Below are 24,493 nucleotides of genomic sequence, written 5' to 3'. Positions count from 1 at the left end.
CTACAATGAGAGAGAGCTCTTTAGTGTCTGCCTCCCTCGTGCTCTCCACACAGCCCCACGCCCTGGTCTGACACATACCTATCATGTCTAATGAATTCTACGTCATGTCCTTGATGGCACTTCTTAATGCAGTTCACACAGATGGCGTTGCGGTCTGTGGTGTTGCAGGTGTGACATCTGAAGGGAAAAGCAGCACATCAGGCATGAGCCAAAACCCGACGAGCTCTCCAGTAAAGGGCGGAACAGCACTAAGGAAGGGGGTGCACAGGGCTGTAAAGCTTGGGATTTTTACGCAAATTTGGATTTCACAGCACACTTTTTGTTGCATGTGTTGAAAACGCTTGTGCTGTGTGATCTCTCGGGCTGAGGTTCACAGTAACAATCTGTTTTCCTCAAGCCCACAGTAAATTCCAGACAAAGGGAATTTGTTCAATCCTCCTGTTGCTGCTGAGTAAGAACACACATTTGTGTGTTCTCTGACATATGGCTACTGTTCTAGGGGCCTTGTGGGAAGAGAAAGAGCGTTTATTTGAAAACCTTACTGTAGGTGATGGGAAAGAACCTGTTACCTGTAGAAGTCATGCATCGGGTAGCTGGTGTAGCTTGAGATCTTATACAAACACTGGCCTCTACTGACAGCTTTCTCTATGGCATCTTGATTGTTCATTATTTTGTTATCTGTTGGAGGGAAAAAACAAATCCAGAACTAATCACACCTGGATCAAAGACTTATTTTTTTTACCTTGAGGTGTTGAAGCAGAGGGCCCATTAGCAAGTTAGTTCTATATCTACATTTTAGTTTTGGCATTTACACATATCAAATCCTTGATGCCAGCTCATAAGGCCCATGCCCAGAGTGCTGTACATTCCTCAGGCAAGAAACACTATTCTTCACTGCACACACAGCATAAAACACCTGACAGCCTCCATTTAAATACTCTGTGCAGTGGCCTGTGAATAAATGGTTGCAGACACAAGCCTTCCTAGCAGGCTTAAGTTTTGTGCTGAGGAGCCTGAAACCTGAATGTTTAAAGGTCTCTCATCTACCAGAAGGACTTCTACACAGCCCTTAGGAAGAGAAAAAGGATTGCTCTTTCTCCATCGGTTTAGGAATGAGGCGCTTACCAACACAGTGGAAGTGGAAATTAGGTCTGACCAGTTCCAGCAATTAAAAGGTGTGCCCAAGGCACAGGAAATCTGATAATCCCCTCTGTTATTCGGCTACTAGATCTTGTGTCAAGTCTTGAAGTGCACCTCAAACTAGTTTTGCCCACTCCCAATAGTGTCACAGCACCAAATGATGCAGTCAGGAAGCCTGGGAGCTGTGAAATGGGGAGCCAGAGCTTTTGTTTTAAGTGGTGTAAAGGATCCATGGGAAGAGACTTAACAACTAAAACCAAGCATGTAAAAATTCTGCAAAGTGAACCTTTTTCTTCTAGAATAACCTCCTGGAGCAGTCTGGCATTCAAACCATCATTCCTGTCTCCTTCAACTGGATCTTGTCTCATGCACACTTCCCCACTATACATGAGAATTTTATGTATGTGAACTGTTTGTATTTTCTGAAAAAAGTGATTTAGGATTGTGAATATTCATGCCTTTAGATCCTAAAAGTGAAATGAGGCATGTTTCTTTACTGGACACTTGTTTTTGGATATGTGAAAAGACTTTCCATTATACTAACTTAGAACTGGAGTTTGACATGCGCTGAAGACCAGTAACAAGTTCAGAAGCCATTTTGAGACAGAAGAGCTAATAATAGAGTTTTAATATTATAGCAAAACCTTAAGCTACCTTTGAAAGTGCCTGTCTAAAAGCTCATTACCTTCCACTGAAACTCTCAGTCACAACTCAGCTTAAGGTGGTACCAAATCTAAGCCACAAAGGGTGCAATAAACCCAAGACCCAGCACCAAAGAAAAAAATGGCAAGTGAACAAACACAACCAAGGAGGGCTCAGGCTCACCTTTCATCGTGACATTGACACCAGATGCTAGAAATAAACCTCCAAAGCGGTTGTTGAAAATCTGATTGCCTTCTAATGTTGCAGTCGCATGATTTGTTATTTCGATACCTTTATTGGGTCGGGGGAACAAAAAGAGAAAAGAAAGTGGCAAAGTTAAATCCTTGGTGATTGTGCACTGGTACCTCTCTCGTGTTCTTTATTTTTTAAAACCATCATAAACTCAGGGGGAAACTGCACTGTAATTTGTTATAAAACTGAGGTTCAAATGCTGCTGTTGAGTCCTTTCAAAGAGCTGCAGCTGGCATGCACGGTTTCTGGGAGAACACCCTGCTACTGGCTTATCTGATAATAAAATGGTACTATGATCATGTATATTTTCAAGGGGGATATAATCTTTGGGTGGTTAAGGCTGTCATCTTCATGTACATTTGCAAGTTCTTATGCACATACCTTACCCTTTTTAAAATATCTTTCTAAAAAAGTTCTCAAGATGGGAACCTAAAATAATTTCTTTAACTCTTAGCTTTTATCAGTAACCCGTGTCTTCCAAGTCATTTGTCCGGGACTGCTCTTGACAGCAACCTATCCTTCCCCCCCACCACACTGAAACAACACCTTTAGAGGCTCTTCTCAGAAAACTTGCTTCTTCTGAAAGAAAGATGGGAGAAAACTCAAGAATGCAATTTTAATTGAAATGGAATGGAATGCAAGAAGTATGGAACTGCAATGATTAAACAGTAAACTGCCAAAAAATCACTGTTAAACATTCTTCATCTCTTTTGGAGTAAGAAACACTTATATTTGTAATTTTTCTAGTTTATGGAGTGAGAAAGTTGAACTTGACATGCAATTCAAATCTCTTCAAAATGTATATTTTCTCAGTTTCCTAAGTTTTAAAGCAGTGATAAAATATTCAAACCAGCATCCAGCAGATCAACTATGAATATGTCCTAGACAACTTTATCAATTACTTCTAAAATAAAACAATGAAAAAGTATTTCGTTAAAAAAACGAGAAGAGAGAATGTATCACTTCTCAACATGCTACTAATTCCAGAGACTTTTATAAACATATTCTGAATTCTCAAATGACTTCTAGAATACACTGTTAAAATGTCTAAATACCATGGTGTAAAGAAACTCAGAGTTAGCTTTGTGAAGAGCCTACACTTTGTGAAGCTCCAACGCTTCCAAATTTGATTTAAACAACACAAACCTGCAGCAAATCCATCAAATATTCGGTTTTTCCTTAGCACAGGGTGGCTGTTGGTGCTGATAAGAACACCAGCTTGAGCATTCCTGAAGATATCATTCTCTTCCAGAAGACCTACGAAAGACCAACACACAAGACATTTGGGCCTGGTAACATTTCCTGACCTGTAACCATTCTGTGACATACTTTCAAAAGATCTCATCTGTTATCACCCTGCTGATTCCTTTCATTTGGAGAATACCCACCAACAGCACTGAAGTTAGTGATACAATTTTAAAGTAACTGGCAGTGTATAATCTTGGAAGTGTATTTTTCCAGTATACAGGATAGAATTTGGGATCGTAAGCGCCATTACAGAGAACTAAGTCTTTTTGCTTTCCAAATTCTCTTCAATTTTTCCAACACCTTTCTGTTCTTGTCTTTCAAAACAAGCAGCCTGCTGAAGCCAAGCTTTACTTGCATTTTTTTGTTATTGCAGGACAGGATTACTTTGAAATGCTTAACTTAAAATTAAAGCTCATTTACAGCAAGCGATTATCTACAAAATATGAGAAGCTGATATCAGGACACACAAGTCAGGAGATTTCAGACAGGGACCACTTCTAAGTTTACAAGTATACAAGAGATTCCTTAGAGATCTGTCTTTTTTTTTTTTTTTTCCCCTAAATCTTGGACATTGGCAGAACCTGAACTATTCAGGTGCATGATTTTGGCTACGTGACTTGAATTCAATACTGTATTTCAGTCAAATGGCAAAGCTTACAAAAGCAGATGGGATAAAAGTACTGTCCTAAGCAGCAATCTAACAGTCGTCTTGGATGAGATTAATTACCTCTCTGCCTCCCACAGATTTCAGTATTACTGATGTAATTAAGGCTAAAAAGCATCTGGGTATGTTCCCTATAACTCTTTTATTACTTCAGAAGACAAGAGCGACATTTCTAAAGAGCACTTTAAGGAGGACACTGTTTAATCTGAAATTAAACTCTCATCCAGAATATTCAGTATATGCCAGTAAGAGAAAAAACTACCTCTTCCCCCATTAAATATACAGATGCCTCCATCTCTTCCATCATGGATTTTATTTCTTCTTAGTGTAGGATTACTGTCTGTTTTAATCCACACACCAGCCATTGCATTATCAAAAATTTCATTGTCTTCTATAAATCCAAGCCCTGAAATTGAAGGAAGGGTGGAAAAAAAAATAAAATCAAGAAGGATAATAGATGATAAGAGATAACATTGCAGAGCATAAACAATTCTGGATAAACATGAAAAACGAACCTACCAGAATTATAGACAAGAATACCACCATTCTGACCACCCCAGATCTTGTTGCGTCTAATTTTGGGGTTGCTTCCAGTTCTAGAGTAAAATGTAAGCAAAGAAGTCATTTAAAACAGTTTACTACATCTCAAGGCCAAACATTAAAAATGCATCTAAAGTGCCCATAGATCTCACTGCTTAAAAATCTTAGTAAAATATGGTTCTTTCCAAACATGCAAATATATTTTAGCTTTACAGACTCCAAGGGCCACCACACATTCTAGTCAATATTTGGCCTCTATTAGTAATAACTTTCTTGTAGGTTAAAGCAGAGGGTATTCAAATATACTGGATTTTAAAAAAGTTATTTTTATAAACAAAATGACAAGAACAGTTAAAAAGACACAAAAGAGCACAAGCCAAGCTACATCTGTTTTGACATAAAATCAGAATGTTACCTTATCTGAACCCCTGAGTACATGTGATTATAGATGTCATTGTCTTCTAACACGCCATGTCCATTGTCATAAAAATAAACTCCAACCTAACACATTGAGAATTAAATTATTAGTTCCAAAGTAATGAGGCATAAAACCACAGACTTTCTTTTCTGTGGCCCTCTTGGAACCACAGAGCAAAACTCACTTGTTTTCCACTGTGTATTCTGTTTCTCCTCAAGACTGGAGTGCTCCCTGTTGTCACCCAGACTCCAGCCAAAGTATTGCTGTAAACTTCGTTTTCCTCAATCACACCTTGTCCTTTTTCATGCTAAATCAAGATGATTTAAGAGTTGAGAAAACCTGCTAATCACCAGTACTGTTTTTCCTGCTGTATACATCCCTCCCCAACATGGCTTCTTTACTGTAGCAAAGTAATTCCTTTCTATTTGAGTACATTTTTTCACCTTCCCTCCCCCCCCCCAAACAGCACATCATGATTTTCTATGTCTGCCATGAAACACCCTGCATGTAAATCCTTATATTCCAAGGCTCTGCAGTGGTATTTGCAAATCTCTGCTGGCTGTTGGCAGCATGGCAGCTCCTCAGCACTGTGCACTCACATGACAGCCCTGGCATGTGGTTCCTAAACCTACACCCAGCCCTCCACCAGGAGGACAAAAAACTGGCAGTACTATCCCCACCACATGTTTGGGCTCCGAGGCAAAGCACCAGTGTCCTTGGTCAGGGGAAGCTGTTCTGGTTAGAACAGATGAAGCTGCACACCTGCAGCATTAGCTGAACCTTACAGAAAGCTACACAAATATTTCTCAAAATCTGATATTGCTAAAGGCAACCTGACAGCTCTTTCAGTTCAGTCAGCAGAGCCTTGCACACACTGGAAATTGTGCTTTATTCCCCACTTCTACAATACACAACTGTACAGAAATTGCAATGTAAATCACCCTGAGGGCATTAAAAAAAATCTTATTTGAGGTTAGTGGTAAACACATTACACTCCTTAAGAGCTAAGCAGACTTCTATTTTTTTAAAAAATAATGACATACTACTATGAAAACTAAGCCTTTTCAAAAAGCTTTTAACCAAGAAATGATGAAAATCTGTAATCTATCCTATTTTAAATATTTTACTCTGTAATAGGAAAAATTTAGTGGCATTCATAAAAGCCTTCATCTTTTAAATATCAGCAGCAGCTTCCGCCTCTTACAATGAACCTAGTTTAGAACACAAGAAACTCAATCATTCTAAGCACAAACATTTTACAGAGTACTCTTCTCTAATGTTTATAAAACAAAGACAAATTTGTAGCCTGTTTGGAGGTTGTACTTACTACATAAATTCCACCATGTTGACCATCATGAATCTTGTTGTGTCGAACTATGGGACAGCTGTTTGTTCGAATCTGTATTCCTGCTAATGCATTACCTGTTAACAGAAGTGTTATTTAATACTACTTAGACATTAACTTTTCTCAGAATTCAAGGTGTAACAAGCAAATCAGCTTACCATAAATGTCATTTCCTTCAATAAGGCCTCTTCCATCACCAAAGATATAAACACCACCTTGATTCCCATTAAAAATTGCATTGCCCCTAGGAAACAAAAAAATCCACATTATGAAGAATGGTTCTAATCTACTGTACAATACTACACATGTATGTAGTGTCTAGGACTGTACACTACTCAGATTTAAAATAAAGACCTTATGTTCTGTTGCTTTGAGAAAGATCTACCTCCAGGCGTGTACAGAAACTAAAAATGCAGTTCAACTGAACACAGACAGAAATTTCATTTCTACATATACAGTAGTATTTATAGTTCATTATAATTAAATGAAATTAAAGTGCACTTCCTCCGTCCCCAGCAAATCTCTTCTAAGCAGTGAAATATCAATGAGGAAAACAATACCTTATTGTTGGGTCACTGTTTGAGGTAATCCAAACACCTGCAAAATTGTTTGCATAGATTTTGTTCTCTATGAATTGTCCTCTTCCTTTTTCATGAACATAGATTCCTCCAGTCTGGCCATGATGGATTTCACACCGCACGACCGTTGGATTGGCATATGCTTTCACTTCAAAGCCTGCTATCCTGTTCCTATGTATGTTGCAGCTTTCAAAATAACCCTTAGGACACAAAACATGCAGTTTCCTGGTTAAAAGTCCTTTCTAAAATGAAGGCTATTCCCTCCCCTCCCCCCCTTCTAAATACAATCCTCATTTAAAAGGAAACAGTACCAAAACTGACAACACATAAGTACTTACATAGATAATTAAAACAACTACTGCCACTATGTAATTTCATTTCCCCCCCCAACAATACTGTGTTTGCATTGCTATTTATTACTACCCACGCAACACCCAGCAAAAATGGCAATTCTGGATATAGTACCTTGAACAGGACTCAGTATTATGTTACCTTAGCTGCTCCTGAGGATCAGACTCCTCTCAAAGGCCATAAAGCCCACAGGCCCAACAAAAAGAAGACAGTGCTATGGAGAAGACTACCTACTTGTTTTCAGACCAAGAACTATCTATATTTGGTAAAAATATGGTTTATTTATGAAGAACTGTGGTAAACTTCTTTGAAACATCTAGTCAAAATAAATACATAAGAAGGTGGGAGTTCAGTAATTTTTCCAGGGCTGGACTGGTCTGAATGGCCAATTGGTAAACTTTTTTCCCTTTTCCCCTTTTTTTAAATGGTATGCACTTCCACTTAAGGCACTGCAGTAGTAGCAGTAAACCTACAACAGAACAATATTTAAACAAGTGCATTATAAACAAAGGCCATTGCACAAATCCATCCCCAGCACACTCCTTCTATGCCAACAAGCACTCACATAGCAGCACAATTAATTGGTCCATCTGAAAATTAATCTGGCAAAACAGCTGTTTTCTGCCCAATGATTTCTCCGATTCTAATGCATTCCAGGACCTTGCAAAGGAATTGTGTCAGTCCTTTGAGAGCATTTTTCTGAAACGGTCTCAGAGCATTTTGATACTCAAATTCAACCTATTCTTGAGGTGAACTTTAATGGTATTTCATGCCCATTTTGCCCAACTGAAACAACAGATATTAAACAACTGAAAGACAGGAAGCACCTCTTACTGGAGATGGTAGACAACCACCGAGTGATATGTTTTAATCTGTGGATGGCCTAGATGCAAGCTCTTGAAAGCTCTAACACAGACCACCTCCAGCAAGCAGCTGCAGAGAGCAGGACTAACAACAGAGCACATGACGTTCAGAGCAGGACTCTGCTGCTGACAAACAACTGAAACTGCACTGTCCCTTCCATCCAAGAACACACGGTTGAAAGATCAAGTGAACCAGTCTCAGTTCTTTCTTTCCTCCTAGATGTCTGTCTCTCTGTGCCCTGCAAAGCCCTCTATAGTGTAAACAATCTATATGATTCCACCTGTAGTTGTAGCAGTACCAGTCTTCATAATGCAAAAAGATTACCTGTTTGATGAACTGATAACATTCAATTATAGGTATATAGGTAAAACATCTGACCCAAAAGGAAAGGTCATGACTTTCAATGATCTTTGTCACCCCCACAGGCACCTCGTCCAAACACCCTTTTTCCTGTAGCCACCTAAGTCATTTAGACTCACTCATCATGAGACTTGTTATATTTCTGAACTAAAAATAAAGCACAATTCCTGCCACTGCTCAGAGTAACTGGATTCCAGTGTTTGTACTCACAAGATCTACCACCCGGAACACCTCAAGCCTGGCGCTTCTACTGGTTATCATGTGGAAATTACTCAATTTACTTCCAGCCTAGGTAGTCAGCAACCTGTTTCACTGTGCTGTGAATTGCTATGGGACTCCATCAAACATATTTTGATTACAAAAAAGCAGAAATACATCCAGTTGAATGAGGAAGTCAAGATAGCATGCACTTCTCTCTACTCTGAGGATTGCAGCCAGGAAAGACACTGCATGGATTAAACATTCTCCAAAAAAAGTACTATTCCATGTGCACAGCTTGGCTCCCCCGACTCCTCTGGGTGACAAATAAAAAAGTCAAATGGAAGATGACTACTTTCTGTCAATATTCTGAATACGTTTTTTTCTAGGACTTTGAAGAAATCCAATCCTAAGTGAGTCAAGATATTTTCAGAGTTCTCAAGGAAGCTAAATGCTAACAGACTGGGGAATCTAAAAATCTCCTCAGAAATACACCTTCATGCCAAGAGGCAGTCTTTTGGACTTCTTATCCCAAAAGGAAACACTTTTTTTCCTCATTTTCACCTAAAATGAAGCCCTCAGAGAAACTTGAGTAAGATAATTTGGCATAAAGGCAAGCTTGATTCTCTTAATGGAATACATAATTTCAATTAAAATATTACTAAACATGGTCTGATATCTTTTTAAATACTTCACACATCACCCTCCCTTCGAGGGCCAAATGATGGCACCATGATGAAAGAAAAGAAGTATTTCAAGTGCACTTCATCACAGCCATTTAGGATGCCACGTAAAGGCTGCAAACAAATAGAGCCTTTATCATGTGGTCTGCAGTATCTCCACAAGCTTCAGAAAGCACTGTTATTTAACAGTATGGAAATTTTGGCTAAAATACTTTTAATTCTTGAAAACAATACCATATACTCTGTAGCTTTTTAACTTGCTTGGAAATTAAGTGAAAGAGAAGGCTCCTTCCCTTCTGCTTGTGTCCCAGTGTATCTATGTAACATGCAACTTCAGGGAGGAACAGAAGAGGTACCTGTAGATACACTGTGCTCTACCCACTACATCCTAAGAATACCATAACATCACTTGACAGCAGAGTACAAGTGTAATTTCTTCAGAAAGCAGAAAATGGAACCTTCACAATGACTGCTCTTCTACTTTCTCTAAAAAATGTTGGACCGCTGAATCAGAAAAAAATGAGAATCTGCTGTTAAGCCTCTGTGAGGGAAATGCTCCTACAAAGAGGAAGAATAAAATAAACTAAAACTTTATGTCAGATAATTTTACAAGGTTGACTGCTGGGTCAGAAAGTCAAGGCTTTCTGCTAGGTAAGATCCTGTAACATTCAATATTTATAAAAAGAAACTGCATTAAAGAACCCACTCTAGCTCAATCGGAGTCAGCTTAAGCTGAACTGCTGGCTTTGAGCTGTCATGGTTAAACCCAGTGGACTTCTAAAACTTTTGAGATCATGTCTGACCATTACCTGTGTGCATCATTATTAAACTGAATTCAGTCAAAACAACAGAACTGCTGTTTGTCAGAAACACATGCTCTCATTCCCAGACTTCCTATTTCCTATGCCATCCTCTGTTGATACCAACAACTTCTTTGGCCCAAATTCATCACCTAGGGAGGGCTAAAACTTATTTCAGTCTCTAAGACGCACCCTGGCAATCCCTGTTATCTTTTCAACCACCAGAGCTAATTCCCTTCAAAAAGCATTGTTGTGCCTTTGAACTGTAGCCTCTCAAAGATGTCTAGTGATGGACTTCTGGATCCCAAGAAATCATATATGGGTTCAGACAACATTTCCTCTTTGGAAAGCTAATAATGAAATTGTTTCCAAGTATGGAGATAAATGATCTATTATCCACAAAGCTTACTGTCAGCTCCAGCTATAACCAGTACCACCATCAGACACAGCCTGCTCCTTTCTTACCACTTCTGTCTCACAGCACACACACAGTCTGCCCAACACACAGCTCTTAAGCTCTGTCCAGCTGTCAGGCAGCTCAAGCCCAGATCCTTTATGGAGACTCTGCCAGGAAGCTATTAAGGTCAGGAAGGTCAATATCCCTCCCCTGCATAGAGGGATTGCAAGCCTTATACTGCCTTCACCTCCTTCTAAGACTCATTTTCAAGTGTACTGGGTATTTTGCTTGTGCTTTGTGGTGGTTTCTGGTTATCATCACTTAGCAGAAGAAGAGTCTGGATGACACATCACCTGGCAGTGCCAGGACTGCAAAGAAAAAGAGGCCTTTATGATTAATAAGGAAAAGGAATACAGGAGACATGTGGAAAAAGTACTACAGACTTACACAAAAATACCAAGTGTAAGGAAAATCAAAATACCTTAGTAGTAGCTTTCTGCTTGAAAAATCCTAGCTATTAAAAAGTAGCTCTGCACATCAGATTTATTTAAAATGCCAGGCAAAGCACTCGCTGTGTGCACAAGATGACAGCTACAGTGACAGAAAGCGTGGGCAAGAACGCACCGCTGCAGCCTGTTAGGATCTGAGCAGGTAAAGCAATCACAAACAAACACCACAGGAATGATAATGTTGATGTTCTCACAGGTACACAGTGAACAGAAAAAGATGTGATGACAAAGATGGGCTCCTGAACAGTTGGACAAGCTCAGAAGACTTTTTACATCAAGACAAACACAGTAATTGAACTCTGATGTTTTTTTTCTTTCTGCATGTTATCTAGTTTAACAAACACTGCTTAAAATTTTAAAAATGATGGGATTTTGTTTGCTGTTTTTCTTCTCAGAGCAATTTCCCCCCCATTTATTTCTAAAAGGACTATTTTTTCTTTCTCTATCTCAAAGATCACAACATTACAGAAATACAGAGGTATTTCATGTTACTATTTGAACAACACAGATATTTGAAGAAAAAAAAATATAACTGTGCAAGCTTCCTAAATATTTATTAACGCTGGTATTCCCAAAAGGGTAAGAAAAGAAAAACAAACAAACAAACAACAGGAGATCAAGACAGAAAAAAAATTAACTGCTTAGGAGTATCTGACTCTGTGCCAATTTAATCAAATAGCAATTAGAAATGTGACTGACAACAGAAAAAATATGTTTATAAAAATTTGTCTCCCAAAGCCTGGAATGGTCTTTATTTGAAAGTTGGTGCATTTCATAAAAATTCAAATGCAACATAAAGAAAATCACATCCAAGATGCAAAAACAAACCCTTTGCTTTTAGTGCACAGCAAAAGGCCAATCGAGTTTTAATGTAGTCTGTATAGAAACTGGCATATGCCTAATTTTTTTTTTACTTATATACACACTTCTTTAAAATGATCTGTAGTACTTAAAAGACTGAGCTGTAAACTAGTTAAAATCACCCAGACACATGCTGCCATACTTTTATTTCATCAGAAAAAACCCCAACCAAGTAATAGTGAGTTTTGTGGTTCTCATTTGGGAGCAATGAAAACGAAGACTATTATGCCTAGATCTCAGCTTTAAACTGTAAAACTATGCTCATTCTTACAGAAAGTTGGAACTTCTCTGTTGTTGGTATACAACTACTAAATACAATTTATGACAGATGTCTGGTAACTCGTCTCAGGCAACTGCAGGAGAGGTCGGGGTGAGGCACTGAGGGCTGTCAACGTTATGCTGCATTTTTAATGCCTGCTTGTTAAACCTTCCACACAGCACTAAGGCAAACATCAGGATATTGCCAGTTTAGAAATAAGAGGTTAAGATCCTACAAGTATCAAAACACAAAGAACAGTCTGAGAACATGAAACTCAAAAACTGAAAAACAAAGCACTCTTGAACCTTTCAGAGCCAGCACTTCAGCACAGAAACCCACGGGAAAAGAACGTGTAGGGTAGGAATTCAGCACTGGAATGTACTTTTCCCACTTCACGGTCACAAGCAACATAAAAAAAATAAATATATCCCACAAAGTAACAGAAGAGAAGCGAGAGAAATGAATGTAGAAAAGCCACTGATTTGTTTAGGTATATGGAATTTGTATCTGAAAGATACCATGTCACTTTGCCACTTAATGAGTATGTAAATATTACCAATGATGTAATTTCATTAACTCTATCACTAGGCACGATGCATAAGAGAGGCTGATGCCAAAGCAGACTTTGAGATGGGAGCGCAGAATCTTTCAAAGGAGTTTATGAATACAAAGTATTTCAATAATATTTGCAGCTGAGATAAATATTATTCACAGGTTCTTTTTAATGTGCTAGTGTTTCCTCTGAACAAAACAGAAACATTTATTTCTATTCCATTTTGCTTGTGATATCACACTGATCACAGCACTGAAACAGGCTTTTCATCGGTAAGAAAACAGATCAAATACACTTTTATTTAAAACTAATAAACTGAATTCAGCCTGGCTTTTAATTTTTTTTAATACTTCAGTATTCATATATTTCATATTTATACTTTAGTATTAAACAAGAAGCAGCTCCTAGCCAGACTTTCCAATTAACCCAAGCCTACACACAGACACCTCTCCTCCAGGAGTTACTGAAGCACTGTCCCTTACCAGTTTTTCTATAGCTGAAATCACTTCATTAAATTTTTCCAAGATTAAGTCTTGGAGGGATGTATGGATACATGTATCCACTGAAGCAGATTAGTAGTGCTTGTATAATATGTTAGTACAGCTCAATACAGTCCAAACAATGAAATAATATAAAACAAAGACATAACATCTTAAGTTTGTCACCACTCTTTGCAAAATAGTCAAACAACTACATTTCTAGAGAACAGAAAATGTTGTAGAGCAATCCATCAGAAGGCTGCCAGCTGGGCATTCTTCTGGACTGGTGCAATCTTGCCCAACACAGAATAAATATGCTTTTTAAGAGGTAACTACGAGAGCAGAAAAGAGGCACCTAACAGCAGAATCCCATCACGTTTCTCACCTTCCACTGGAAAGAAGATTTTATGCCAGCAGCAAAAATAGCAGCATTCTGTGACCTGTTTACCTTCCACTGAAACCAGAAAACCGCAAATCCAACAGCTACAACTAAGCACTGCCTCGATCCTTCATCCCCACCTCCACAGCAAACTGGATGAGAAGGAAAAAGGTCTCACTAGTTTCTGTCCACAGTGGATTTTCTGTTAATACTATTTCCACTCTGCCAATTCTCATCAAAAACCTCAGGAGATCTGGGTTGGAAATTGCTGAAGGTGCACTTGATCCCACTGTCCATGTCACTGATGAATGGTACCAGTCCCAGTACAGACACTGAGGGACACAACTTGTCACCAATCTCCATCTGGACATTGAGACGTTGGCATCTACCCTCTGGATGCAACCATCCAAACAATTCCTCACCACCAAACAGTCTATCCATCAAATCCACATCCCTCCAATTTAGAGAGAAGGATGTTGTGGGGGACTGTGTCAAAGGCCTTGCAAAAGTTAAATGGCTTCTGTAGCCCTTCCCTTGTCCACTGATGTCACTCCACCACAGAAGGCCACTGGGTTGGTCAGGCAGGTCCTGCCCTTGGTGCAGCCACGCTGGCTGTCCCAAATCACCTCTCCCTGTCTCCCACGAGCCTTAGCAGAGCTTCTAGGAGGATCTGTTGCATGATCTTCCCAGGCACAGGGGTGAGGAGTTCCCAGGATCCTCCCTTCTGCCCTCTCTTAAAACTGGGTGCAAGGTTTCCTTTCTTCCAGTCATCAGGGACTTCACGTGACTGCCATGACTTTTCAAATATCATGGAGAGTGGCTTGGCAACCACATCAGCCAATTCCCTTGGGACTCTGGGATACAACTCATCAGGTCCCATAGACTTGGATATGTTCAGGTTCCTCAGGTGGTCATGAACCTGATCTTCTCCTACAGTGGAAGGGACTTTGTTCCCCCAGTCCCTGCCTCACAGTTCATCCACTCAAGGGGTGCGGGAAGAAAGACTGCCAGTGAAAGCTGAGACAAAGTGTTGTTGAGTACCTCAGCCTTCTCCTCATCTCGTTACCAGTGTTGCTCATCGGTGGGGTTGTTTTTTTTTTGACATTCCTTTCCTGGATGACATACCTGTAGAAATCTTTCCTGATACTCTTTGCATCCCTTGCCAAGTTCAGCTCCATGCACACCCTGGCCTTCCCGACCCCCTCCCGACACAATTGGACAGTGTCTCTATACTCTTCCCAGGTCACCTGTTCCTGCTTCCACTGCCTGTTCATTTTTTTCCTGGCCTTGAGTCTTACCAGCAGGTCTCAACTCAGCCATGCTGGTCTCTTTCCTTCCTTTCCTGATTTCTTACACCTGTGGATCAAGAGCTTTTGCACCCTATGGAAAGCATCGTTAAAAATCGGTCATTTTAAGAGTGACCAGAAGAAAACAGCTCATTTTATCAGCTGGGTGGGGGAAATTGGGAGTTTGTCATTCAAGCAGGAGAAACAATGATTTGGCACTGTTTAGCAGTCATGCAGAATATTTTCTTAAAACAAATCAGCAAATAATCATCTTTTATTTCAGTGGCAAAAATCCATTCTGTTTACTTCAAGGGCTATCAATCTTATCACTCACTACTTTACATGTACTGGGAAGCTATCACCCTCACCCCACACAAACAAACATTTTTATGAAAGAGGATCTGAATTCTGATATGAAATTCTGTTTCAAAATTCCACAACTAATTCCATGCTACAAAAGTCCCTCTTCCCAGAGAAGTTGTTTCAGAGTTTTAACACTAAAATAAGGTTAAGTCTCCACAGAGCATGTTTTTTCATTTCTAAATCTTCCAGTACCTTATTTTTTGTTCCATTTCAAAGGGAAAAGAATGAAGCATAAATGTAAGCCTACCATTTACATCCTATTTCAAGAGGTATTTTGTCACTGTAACATAATACAATGTAACAGGCTGCCAATCAACTGCAAAAAGCTTGCTTAAACCTCCTTCAGATAAAATTGTCTTTAAAGTGAAGTCTCCCACTGAAGGGCAAGAGAACACCAGCAGGCATATTTTAAAGTATCTGTTCATAAGTAAAAGCATGTTTTTTTAAACATTTCTTCAATGACAGGCAAAATGTGAAGGCTTCAGTTACACAACATCTGTATTCCTTTCTTCAAAAGAAAACATATACGTTACCATGCCATGGTCAAAAGTGAAAACTCCAACGTCACGTCCATGGTGAATGTGATTCCGTCTGATAATGGGATTTCCATGGTTTTTAACCCAAATCCCTGCTAATGCATTATTGGATATCTCATTGTCCTCATATATTCCCTGGGAAATAAAAATGTAAATTAAGACAGGAATCAAGAACACTAAACAATTTTATCAAAGTAAAGAAATTCATATAGAAAATTACCTGTGCATGGTCTGTAATATAAAGTCCAACATTTTCACAGTCGCTGATGTTACAGTGTTTAATAGTAGGACAAGCTCCCTGGCCACTAACACATACTGCAGAGCCAACTGGAAGAAAACAGTACAGTTACCATAGCTTCAAAGCACAGTGTATTTATAAATAGTCTGGCAGTGCTTTCGCAAGAAAAGTTAGTGTGAACTGATATTTAAAAAAGATTCAGTGTGGCCAGTGCCAAAACATTGCAAGACACTGGCAGAAAAACACTAATGTCATCATTTTGCAGATGCAAAAATCACGGTAGGAGTCGCTTTAAAAATCACCCTGCCACGATTATACATCTGCAAGGACAATGGTTTATATAATAATTCATGCTTATGAAAGTTCTCATTTATTTCCCTGCATTAGACCCACTGTATACTGACCACAATAAAGGGCAACAGAAATAGAAAAAATTTCTATGCTAATTACTGCTTTTTTTACTTCCCTTTAAACTTTCATAACTCAGTACTTCAAAGAGGCCAAACAAATAATAATTTTGTAGCATACAAAGACACACTGTCTAACCAGAGACGAGCAGGACACAAATGCACAATCTCAAGTAGACAAAACACCAGGAAACAACAGGTCTCTTCTTGGCTGAGTTACAAAGCTCCTTGAATAATTTCAGCTACCATACCATAACCTAGAAAATAAACCTTTTTCAGGAAACTAGGACTCGAACTGCTCAGGTCTTCAGCAGATCAGCTCAATTCCCTGAATCCCATGAAGTACGAAAAAAATAAATTCTGCAGCCACTAAAAATCAACAACAGATTCACAGTGATTTCTGAAAGCTAAGACCTTGTCTCAGGGTACTTGGTCTATGTAACACACATCATCCCTAAATAACCAAGCCAGTACCTGCTCTGTTAGTAAGTTTTCATATATCCTTCTAGCAAATTACCACAAAGACTGTACTTTAATAATTCACAGCCTCATTTACAGAGAGTTTATTTTTTTAATTCCTACAGATATTATTTTGATTGTCTAGTCTGACCTTATGAATAATACAGACTACACTTATTCCCTGAATTAAGTCCTGATTCAATTCTAGTAGCAGGAACTTCAACACGTTATCTCTTAGAAACACATTTAATTTTGACTCTATGATTTCCAGCAACTGAGAAACCAGCATAAAGCTTGTTAGCTGGTTACAGGGCTGTTCCCTTTTAATTTACACTTTAATTGCTCATCTGAATTCCTCCAGCTTTAGCACACAGTTACTGGTTCTCTTTACACCACTGCATGCCATACCCAACACACACACGTTTAGTGCAAGCAATTTTCTCGTTCAGCCTTCTCCTTGACAAAGTAACAAACTGCAGTCAGTGTGTTTTTCACTACAACTGAATTTTTCTGCTTTACCTTATATGACTTTTCATTGAACTGTTTCTAAATTTTCGAACATGTTGCTATGGACACCAGAAAAGAGCACTTTATTCTGAAGTAGGACTAAGCAGAGGCGTTAACACAGTCTCTCTATTTCTGCTCAGTATTCCCAGAGGTGTAACTAAGGATCACATCAGTTCTTTTGGCCACTCGACTACACGAGGGCTCATATTTAGCAGTTCCCCCACTGTGACTCTCTAAGCTTTTCCCAGCTTTCCAGGAGGGAGGTTTATCACTTAGAAGGAGGAACAAATGTGAGTTGTGTGTATAACTTTGCACTTGTCCAGACTATCGTGAATAGTGTTTGACAGCCCAACTACCAAAAAAGGTCACAGCAACCCATCCTCCTGGTTATTTATAAGATTACAGTTATAGTATATTCTTATTGTATCTATAATACTCTAAAATATAAAGTCCTCATTCTCTAGAAGTCTCATCAATATATGCATCTTATTTATTTTCTTCAAGTCATTACATGGCTTAAAGTCAAGAAGTCATCTTTGAAATAACCACAAAAAAAGCCATTTATAGTTACCCTGAAAGTTATTTTTCATCTATTCGGTGTGTGGTCTGGTAATTCTGTAGAATTCTAATATTTTAAGGCACTATATGCTGAAGTCAAGTATTTTTCAAGGATCAATGTTATTATACTGGGACTGCTGCCTTCTTTTAGTCAAAGAAAGTAATAAAAATGCTAATAGTGTGATGCAACCATTGTAACTTTCTGTAAATATACAATCATTTGATTCAATCATAAATTTTAAATTCTTGATTAACCAAACCCCTTCATTTACTACCTCATTATTCTACTCAGGATCAATAGACAGTAGTCATGCCATACTTCATCCTGTGTAGTCTCCCTCCATACTGCCTCCCCCAAGGACATACACCATCTCACCCAGGTTTCAAGTTACTGTTGATAGATAATAGGAGCCCAGAGAATTTCTTGGTCAGTTCTTTTTAAACTCCTGCATGATTTTAGAATGTCTATTTTTACAGCTGTTTAACCTCATCCACGGTTACTGTCAAGAGTGGAACATATTTCATTATCCCTCTAGGGTATGAGCACATTTATCATTCCTGCCTATTCTCATTAAATATGGAACAAAAATTACACAACACTTTGCCATTCAAATTTTTCCATGCTATGATGGATCAGCATCACTGCCAAAAGTCCCTTTGTTCCCCAAATTAAGACACAAGCACGGTCTCTTCTAAAGACAGATGTATCTTGTCTTGTTTATCAAGTTCTTTGTGGGGGTAAGGTGGTATTTTGATGGGGTGTTTGTATTTTGGGGGGAAGTCCCCACAGTTTACTTCAATTCCTATTCTCTACTTACATTAGCTGCTAATAACTTCTCCTTTCTTGTATTTCATAATTGCTTTCACTCCCCTTCCCTCTACCTCTTTTGGTGTCAACCGAGGAGTGACGGATTTTTAGGAACCCAGTCTGATGTTCTAAAAGCATACCTCTATCACATTTTGCTTCTTTAAATGAAAGCAATCTTTATTCTCACTCACTTCACTGGACTGAAGTATTTATTGTGTGAAATTGGTCCTTTTGCAGTACCAAACACACATAATACCGGTTTAGGCTTTATTTTCTTTACTCAAAATATAATGATTGCACAAACTTATGCAATATTTAAAATAAAAAGGCACAGTGCCATCCACTATTACTTTTATCCATCGAGGTGAGGACTAACACAGATTTCTTCCACAATGGATGCAATAGAACCTCTAGACTCAGGATCTTGCCATTTAAACTTTATTTAAAGATGCTCTGAACTGGCAGCAGGAGACTTCCAGCTAAAATCCCTTGCACTAACATAGGTCGTATCTCTACATGTTACATATATTAAGACCTTTATATATGACATAATGTCATATGCTTTAATGCAATTAGGAGATCTGCAGAAAGGATATCAAACGTGCTTGGAAAGATTTTGAATGCTTATGGATCAGTATTTCAGAGATGTCAATGATTTGGAAACAGTAAATGCCTTTTCTGGCAGACTGCCATTTTTTATCCCTTTTTACACACACTCAATACTTCCTGAATAGGTTATAGCAAGGCTTGGTAGGATTTAAAAATCAATAAAATTTAATAATCAATAAGTGATGATAGTACAGCCTCCACACAGGCTCCAAAATTGACCAGAAATTTTAACTTTGGAGAAAAGAAGCAACAATTCAATACAGCAAACATTCAGAAACCCACTGTCTTGAAGGGGGTAAAAGTCCGAAATCCTCAGAAAGTCTTCCATAATGAAAAGGGTTCATAAAAAAAGATCAAATATTAATTTTAATAAACAACTTTCACCAAAATATCAAGACCTACTAGCATATCTGTAAGCACGTTTCAATATGAAGCCATGCAGCTCTTCAAACTACTTTTATAATCATGTGGTTCAAGAAACTAATCTAATTCATTTGTTGTCAAGGTCCCCAATATTGGTATATAAGAAGTTCCAGAATAAATTTTCTTCATATACTTCAATTTCCCAGTAGTTAGCATTAACATGGAAATACTGAGAGCAGTTCCTGTCCTTTGTTCCTCTCTTGCTATTTTTAACACTTCCATATATTTGCTGATATGCCTTCAGTAAAACAGATGATGACCAAGGGTAGCGTTTTATAGCCTGAAATCTCCAAGAAAGAGCCCATCTTTCTCCAGAAGGCACAGACAAGGAATCCTTCTACCACTCTCATTGTGGTTCCCTGCAGTATTCTCTCCTTCACAGGTTGTACCAGAAAAGTGTAGTTTTTCTATGTAGTTTGAAGATCTTTTTTCCTCGCCTTTATGTTGAGCTGAGCAACCTCTGCGCACAGCCTGCTGCACAGATCCATTCCCTTTCACTAGCTGAACTGCCTGATCTAAGTTCATACTGCCATTTCCAGGCAAAGACTCAGTATCTTAATTCTCCCAAACCACTTCTTTCTGACACTCCAACTGCATTTATCAGGTTGTGTTCAAACACGTCTCGTGTCTAGTGATTACAAACTGTTGTGTCTTCCTGCCAATGACTAAACTGCCATTCAGCTTCCCACTTCAACAGATTCCAACCAGTTCTTCCCTGAATCTCAACTACTAATGTTTCCCAAATTAGGTGGTATAAATTCCCTATTGTCTCTGATGGTGACACTTCTGCCTGTCTTTCAACACTTCTGCCTGTATAGCCAGGTACTCATACTCTATGTCCAATCATTCCACTCAAGAGGAAAGTGAACTGAACTTAGCATTTACATCTCATGACTGTTTAATGCCATCAATCCCAGCAGTGAATATCACAACAAACCTCATGTACATGTCCCATGTGTACCCCCTTCAAATGCCCCCTCCTGCCAGCTACAATTAAAAATACCCAAACCAGGTAAGTTTACTTAAACTGTCACTTTTCAGGTTTTAAACCAATTGCCCGGAGAGTCTAAACAGATTCAAACAGAAGACCAAAGGTTTTGGACACAAAGAAGTCATTAATAGTGCCATTTCAAGGCAAGTAAGGCTTGCAGACATGTATTAAACACCTGCATCAGAAAGTGAAATATGCCAACAGTGATCATACTCAATTTGTGTGTTTCTTCAAATGACAAAAAGTCCACTAACCCGTACAAGTACTTCGAATAATACAGTGATCTATAATTGGACTGCAGTTCACGGTAATCTCTAAGCAGTGGTGAGCATTGTGGTGCTGAGCAGATTTGTCATCAGGGTTGAACTGAAAAAGGAAGAAAACACAGAAATGTTACATTCAATTGCTCAGGCCTTAAAACTTTTAAAAGAGCTGCTGAAGTTTGAGATTCTTACCCTGATTGTCATATATCCAACATAGGCATCTTCAGAACCCTCCATAAAAACGAAGGTGGAATCTCTAGTGTTTTCTATTATAACTTTATCTGCTACTTTTCCAGGTGCTGTAAAGAAAACAATTAGTAAGTCTTAGTTTATGCCACTGGAAAAAAAAATCCTCAAAAGATTTACAGAATTCTGTTCAAAGTAACAAAGGAAATTAACGCTATTGTTGGCACATAAACAGTCTTCATGTAAGAAGAATCTTAAACAAGAAAGTTTCAAAGACAATGAAGAAACTGGTCTTTAACTAACACAATCTGGCACTAATTTACTATGCAGTACCAGGAGAAAAACCTTCTCTTGTACAGAGCTAGTTTTTGACTACTACTTATGATGAACTGAATTAGCAGTTTAAGCATGAGGCACTAGGCTAGAGCCACTTTAATTCTGTTCCAAGCACAATTTATTTTGGTATTCTAAACCCTTTCATTAAAGCTAAAATCATATATTCCATCACTAATTTGAACCACTATTTAGTAATCTGCTCACGACCTACAAGTGACCTCTCCCCATACTTCTCAAATGTAGGATTCAGAGTTTTGAACTGATATCCTCATTATTCTTCAGGGGTGAAAAAAAAAGTCTTATTAAACTGGATTGAACTACACTACTGCAAGTATGTACAGAAGGTTTCAGACTGGTTCACTTGCAAGATGCCATAATGTGCCATTTGATCTCCTGTGCTACCAGAGAGGCTCTGCTTGATTCTTTATCCTTAATCCAAAGGCAGGCGATGTTTACATTGGGATGGCAAGAGCCGGCAGAGGGAGCACGAGTTAACAACAACCTTGCACTGGAATCAATTCAATGACGCTCATTCACAAGCAAGATCGTTCATTAACTATGCAAGTTAGAAGCAGCCTTCCTCAATGCATAAAATATAAAGTTTCACATTCTATAGCAGGCAACCTATCTGAGAGCAATTTCAAATCATTCCCCACTCCAGACACACAAACATGACCGGGTATTTGCCCTAAATTCTGTATTTTGTTGAAGAGGCTACGCACAGGATTTCTCATGAGCAGATCCTTTTCTGCTGTCTGTTGACACTAGTACAGACAAGTGGTATGTCCTGTTCTTTATCTCTCTGGCAGAAAGGTGTCAGTCAGAATGAAGCAACATTTATATCATTATCCAGCTTGTTCTCACTATCTAAAAGCCTGATCTCTGCTTTCACTATTGCAGAGCTGCAAATATTTTAAGGTAGTCTAGCTCTTCTTCATACCACTATTCACTTAGTACTCCATAACTAAAAGAAGCTTTGATGAGGAGTTCTGTCATCATACAAAACATCTTTCTGTGGCTTGATAACATTTCTATATATTCACCATGGTGCAAATGCACTGGTATACACGAGCGTATTTCAGTATATGAAAAAGAACAGCACCACAGTATTGCAGGTGAACCAAAACTAGAAAATAGAGGCCCTAACAGGATATAAGAGCCATAAATCAATATCAGAATTGTGTTCTCTTTTAAAGTGGCACAGAAAAATTGCACTTTACACTGGATGCTCTAAAACACAATAAAACAGAGATTTGTGGAATTCTGCTTGTAGGTGTTTGGAATGCACTTGGGTCACATTCTCTACAGGTATTTCCTTCCTCTCAGCACACGAGTTACTTCATAGGTCTCTGAGTCTGGGAGGTCCCAGAACGCCCATCATGGAATATGCCAGTTAGTAAGACCAATGCACTGAGACTCCCCCTGGGAAAAGACCGCAGACTTCCTTGAGCATTGGTTTCATTCTAAATGCACCAATAAAATTCTCTGCAATATCCTGCTGAATCTTTGCAAAATCATCATTCACAGAAGTATCTCTATTTCAGCTTTTGGTTTAGACCATTTTAGAAAAAATGAACCAGTATAAGAGTCGGAAAAGGAAGAAGAGGACTACTAATTTTGTAAGCAAACACAGCTCCCAAGAAGTCTATTTGCTGAAATCTAAGGGAGTTGTGTTCCATGGGATCAGAATTCATACTCAGCTTAAGGACCAAGATGGATCATTTAGAAATAATGTAACAGAAAGCCTACAATAAGGGACTGTCTAAAGAATTAAAAACTAACTGGATGTTGCCTCATAATTCTTTAATTCCTCAAAAGGAATAAAACAATTTCAATTTTCAGTGCATTAAAAGACAATCCACTACGTTCTGCAGGAAGTAATTGTAACCCTGTTCAACTTTACCAGGCAAAAAATAGATACCTTTTTAGATCTTGCAGTCTGCAAAATCTTCAGCAAAGAACACAGCTCTAAACTAGTCCAAAATACAACTTTCAAAATTCAAAGATGCAGAATGGGTATTTAAAGAAGAGCTCAAGCATGTGAAAGTACTCTCGCACTCTAAAGTAAAAACATATTTAATTACGACAGTCTTACCATTTTAGATTTTTCCACCCTTACAATCACAATAATAATTCTCATTGTTTTTACTAATGTGTTTCTTGACTGAAAAATCCCTTGATAATCCCTTTTTACTTACTCGCACATTATTTAAGCCAAATAAAAATAAAAGGGACACAAAAAAAAAGAAAGCTGTAGCTCCTAAAACATAGAAAACCACACACATTTAGTGAAAATTCTCATATTGGGACACATGTCTGTCAACTGCTGAAATTCAGTCCATTGAGAGACTTTGTGTCTTGAGTGCGATGAGCACTCCATGGATATTCCTGCACTGAACACACATCCCCTCTCCAATTCTGGAAAATAAATTCTTTTAAGAAATTCATAGGTATTTCTGTCCACTGAACCAGATGCAACAATTTCCTTTCAGAACCTCTACTCTTGTTCAGATAAGTCCCAGTACTAACAATACCTCCAAAGGCTTCCTTCTGAACTAACTCCTTCCCCTGGATTTAAGGGAACAAATAAATAACCCCAAAATTAAACAGAACAACAAACCTAGAATACCAGGCATTATTCTGTAAGAACATTTTGCTTATGTGTGAAAGCAGAAGCTCCTTGTGAGCTCAAGGTATGTTAAGCTGCCTTTCTAATAATGTTGTGCTTCTTCAGAAGTCAGCAGAAGAAATATTAAAGAAATTTGAGTAGAACTGCAGAGAGATTTGGTGCTGCCTTAATCCTACCATTCTGAAAAGCATGTCAGACTGAACAGAGAAGAGGTAGTTCTCCAAGGCTTAGTGGTTCACTTTAATTTGTTTTCTTTTCCAGACAAAAGAAAATTGACTCTCTCTACAATGTCACTCACCATACAGTGGAGAAAGTCTGAGGAAGTGAAGTCAGCAGTGCCAAAAACTGAAATATAAATACATCCAGCATTTCTG

The 24,493-nt window shown here is 38.5% G+C and overlaps 1 protein-coding gene across 2 annotated transcripts in view; it reads right to left on the bottom strand.

Moving 5' to 3' along the window:
* The window catches only part of FBXO11 (F-box protein 11), a 72,039-nt gene that overhangs the window by 1,339 nt on the left and 46,207 nt on the right, over window positions 1–24,493 (bottom strand). For both annotated transcript variants that reach the window (XM_017837839.1, XM_017837840.1), the window contains exons 8-22: window positions 21,161–21,267; window positions 20,960–21,071; window positions 15,926–16,032; window positions 15,703–15,840; window positions 6,810–7,027; window positions 6,408–6,493; window positions 6,232–6,326; window positions 5,089–5,211; window positions 4,902–4,987; window positions 4,466–4,542; window positions 4,209–4,352; window positions 3,181–3,291; window positions 1,966–2,073; window positions 570–678; window positions 79–177 (exon numbers count right to left, since the gene is read on the bottom strand). In XM_017837839.1, the coding sequence (XP_017693328.1) occupies window positions 79–177; window positions 570–678; window positions 1,966–2,073; window positions 3,181–3,291; window positions 4,209–4,352; window positions 4,466–4,542; window positions 4,902–4,987; window positions 5,089–5,211; window positions 6,232–6,326; window positions 6,408–6,493; window positions 6,810–7,027; window positions 15,703–15,840; window positions 15,926–16,032; window positions 20,960–21,071; window positions 21,161–21,267 (1,720 nt within the window). The remainder of the gene's footprint in view (window positions 1–78; window positions 178–569; window positions 679–1,965; window positions 2,074–3,180; window positions 3,292–4,208; window positions 4,353–4,465; window positions 4,543–4,901; window positions 4,988–5,088; window positions 5,212–6,231; window positions 6,327–6,407; window positions 6,494–6,809; window positions 7,028–15,702; window positions 15,841–15,925; window positions 16,033–20,959; window positions 21,072–21,160; window positions 21,268–24,493) is intronic.

The sequence above is a fragment of the Lepidothrix coronata genome, unplaced genomic scaffold (assembly GCF_001604755.1).
Source record: "Lepidothrix coronata isolate B3197 unplaced genomic scaffold, Lepidothrix_coronata-1.0 Scaffold313, whole genome shotgun sequence".
NCBI classification, from domain to species: Eukaryota; Metazoa; Chordata; class Aves; order Passeriformes; family Pipridae; genus Lepidothrix; species Lepidothrix coronata.
The sequence above is the reverse complement of the archived record's forward strand: the minus strand, read 5'-3'. Positions and strand labels throughout refer to the sequence as shown.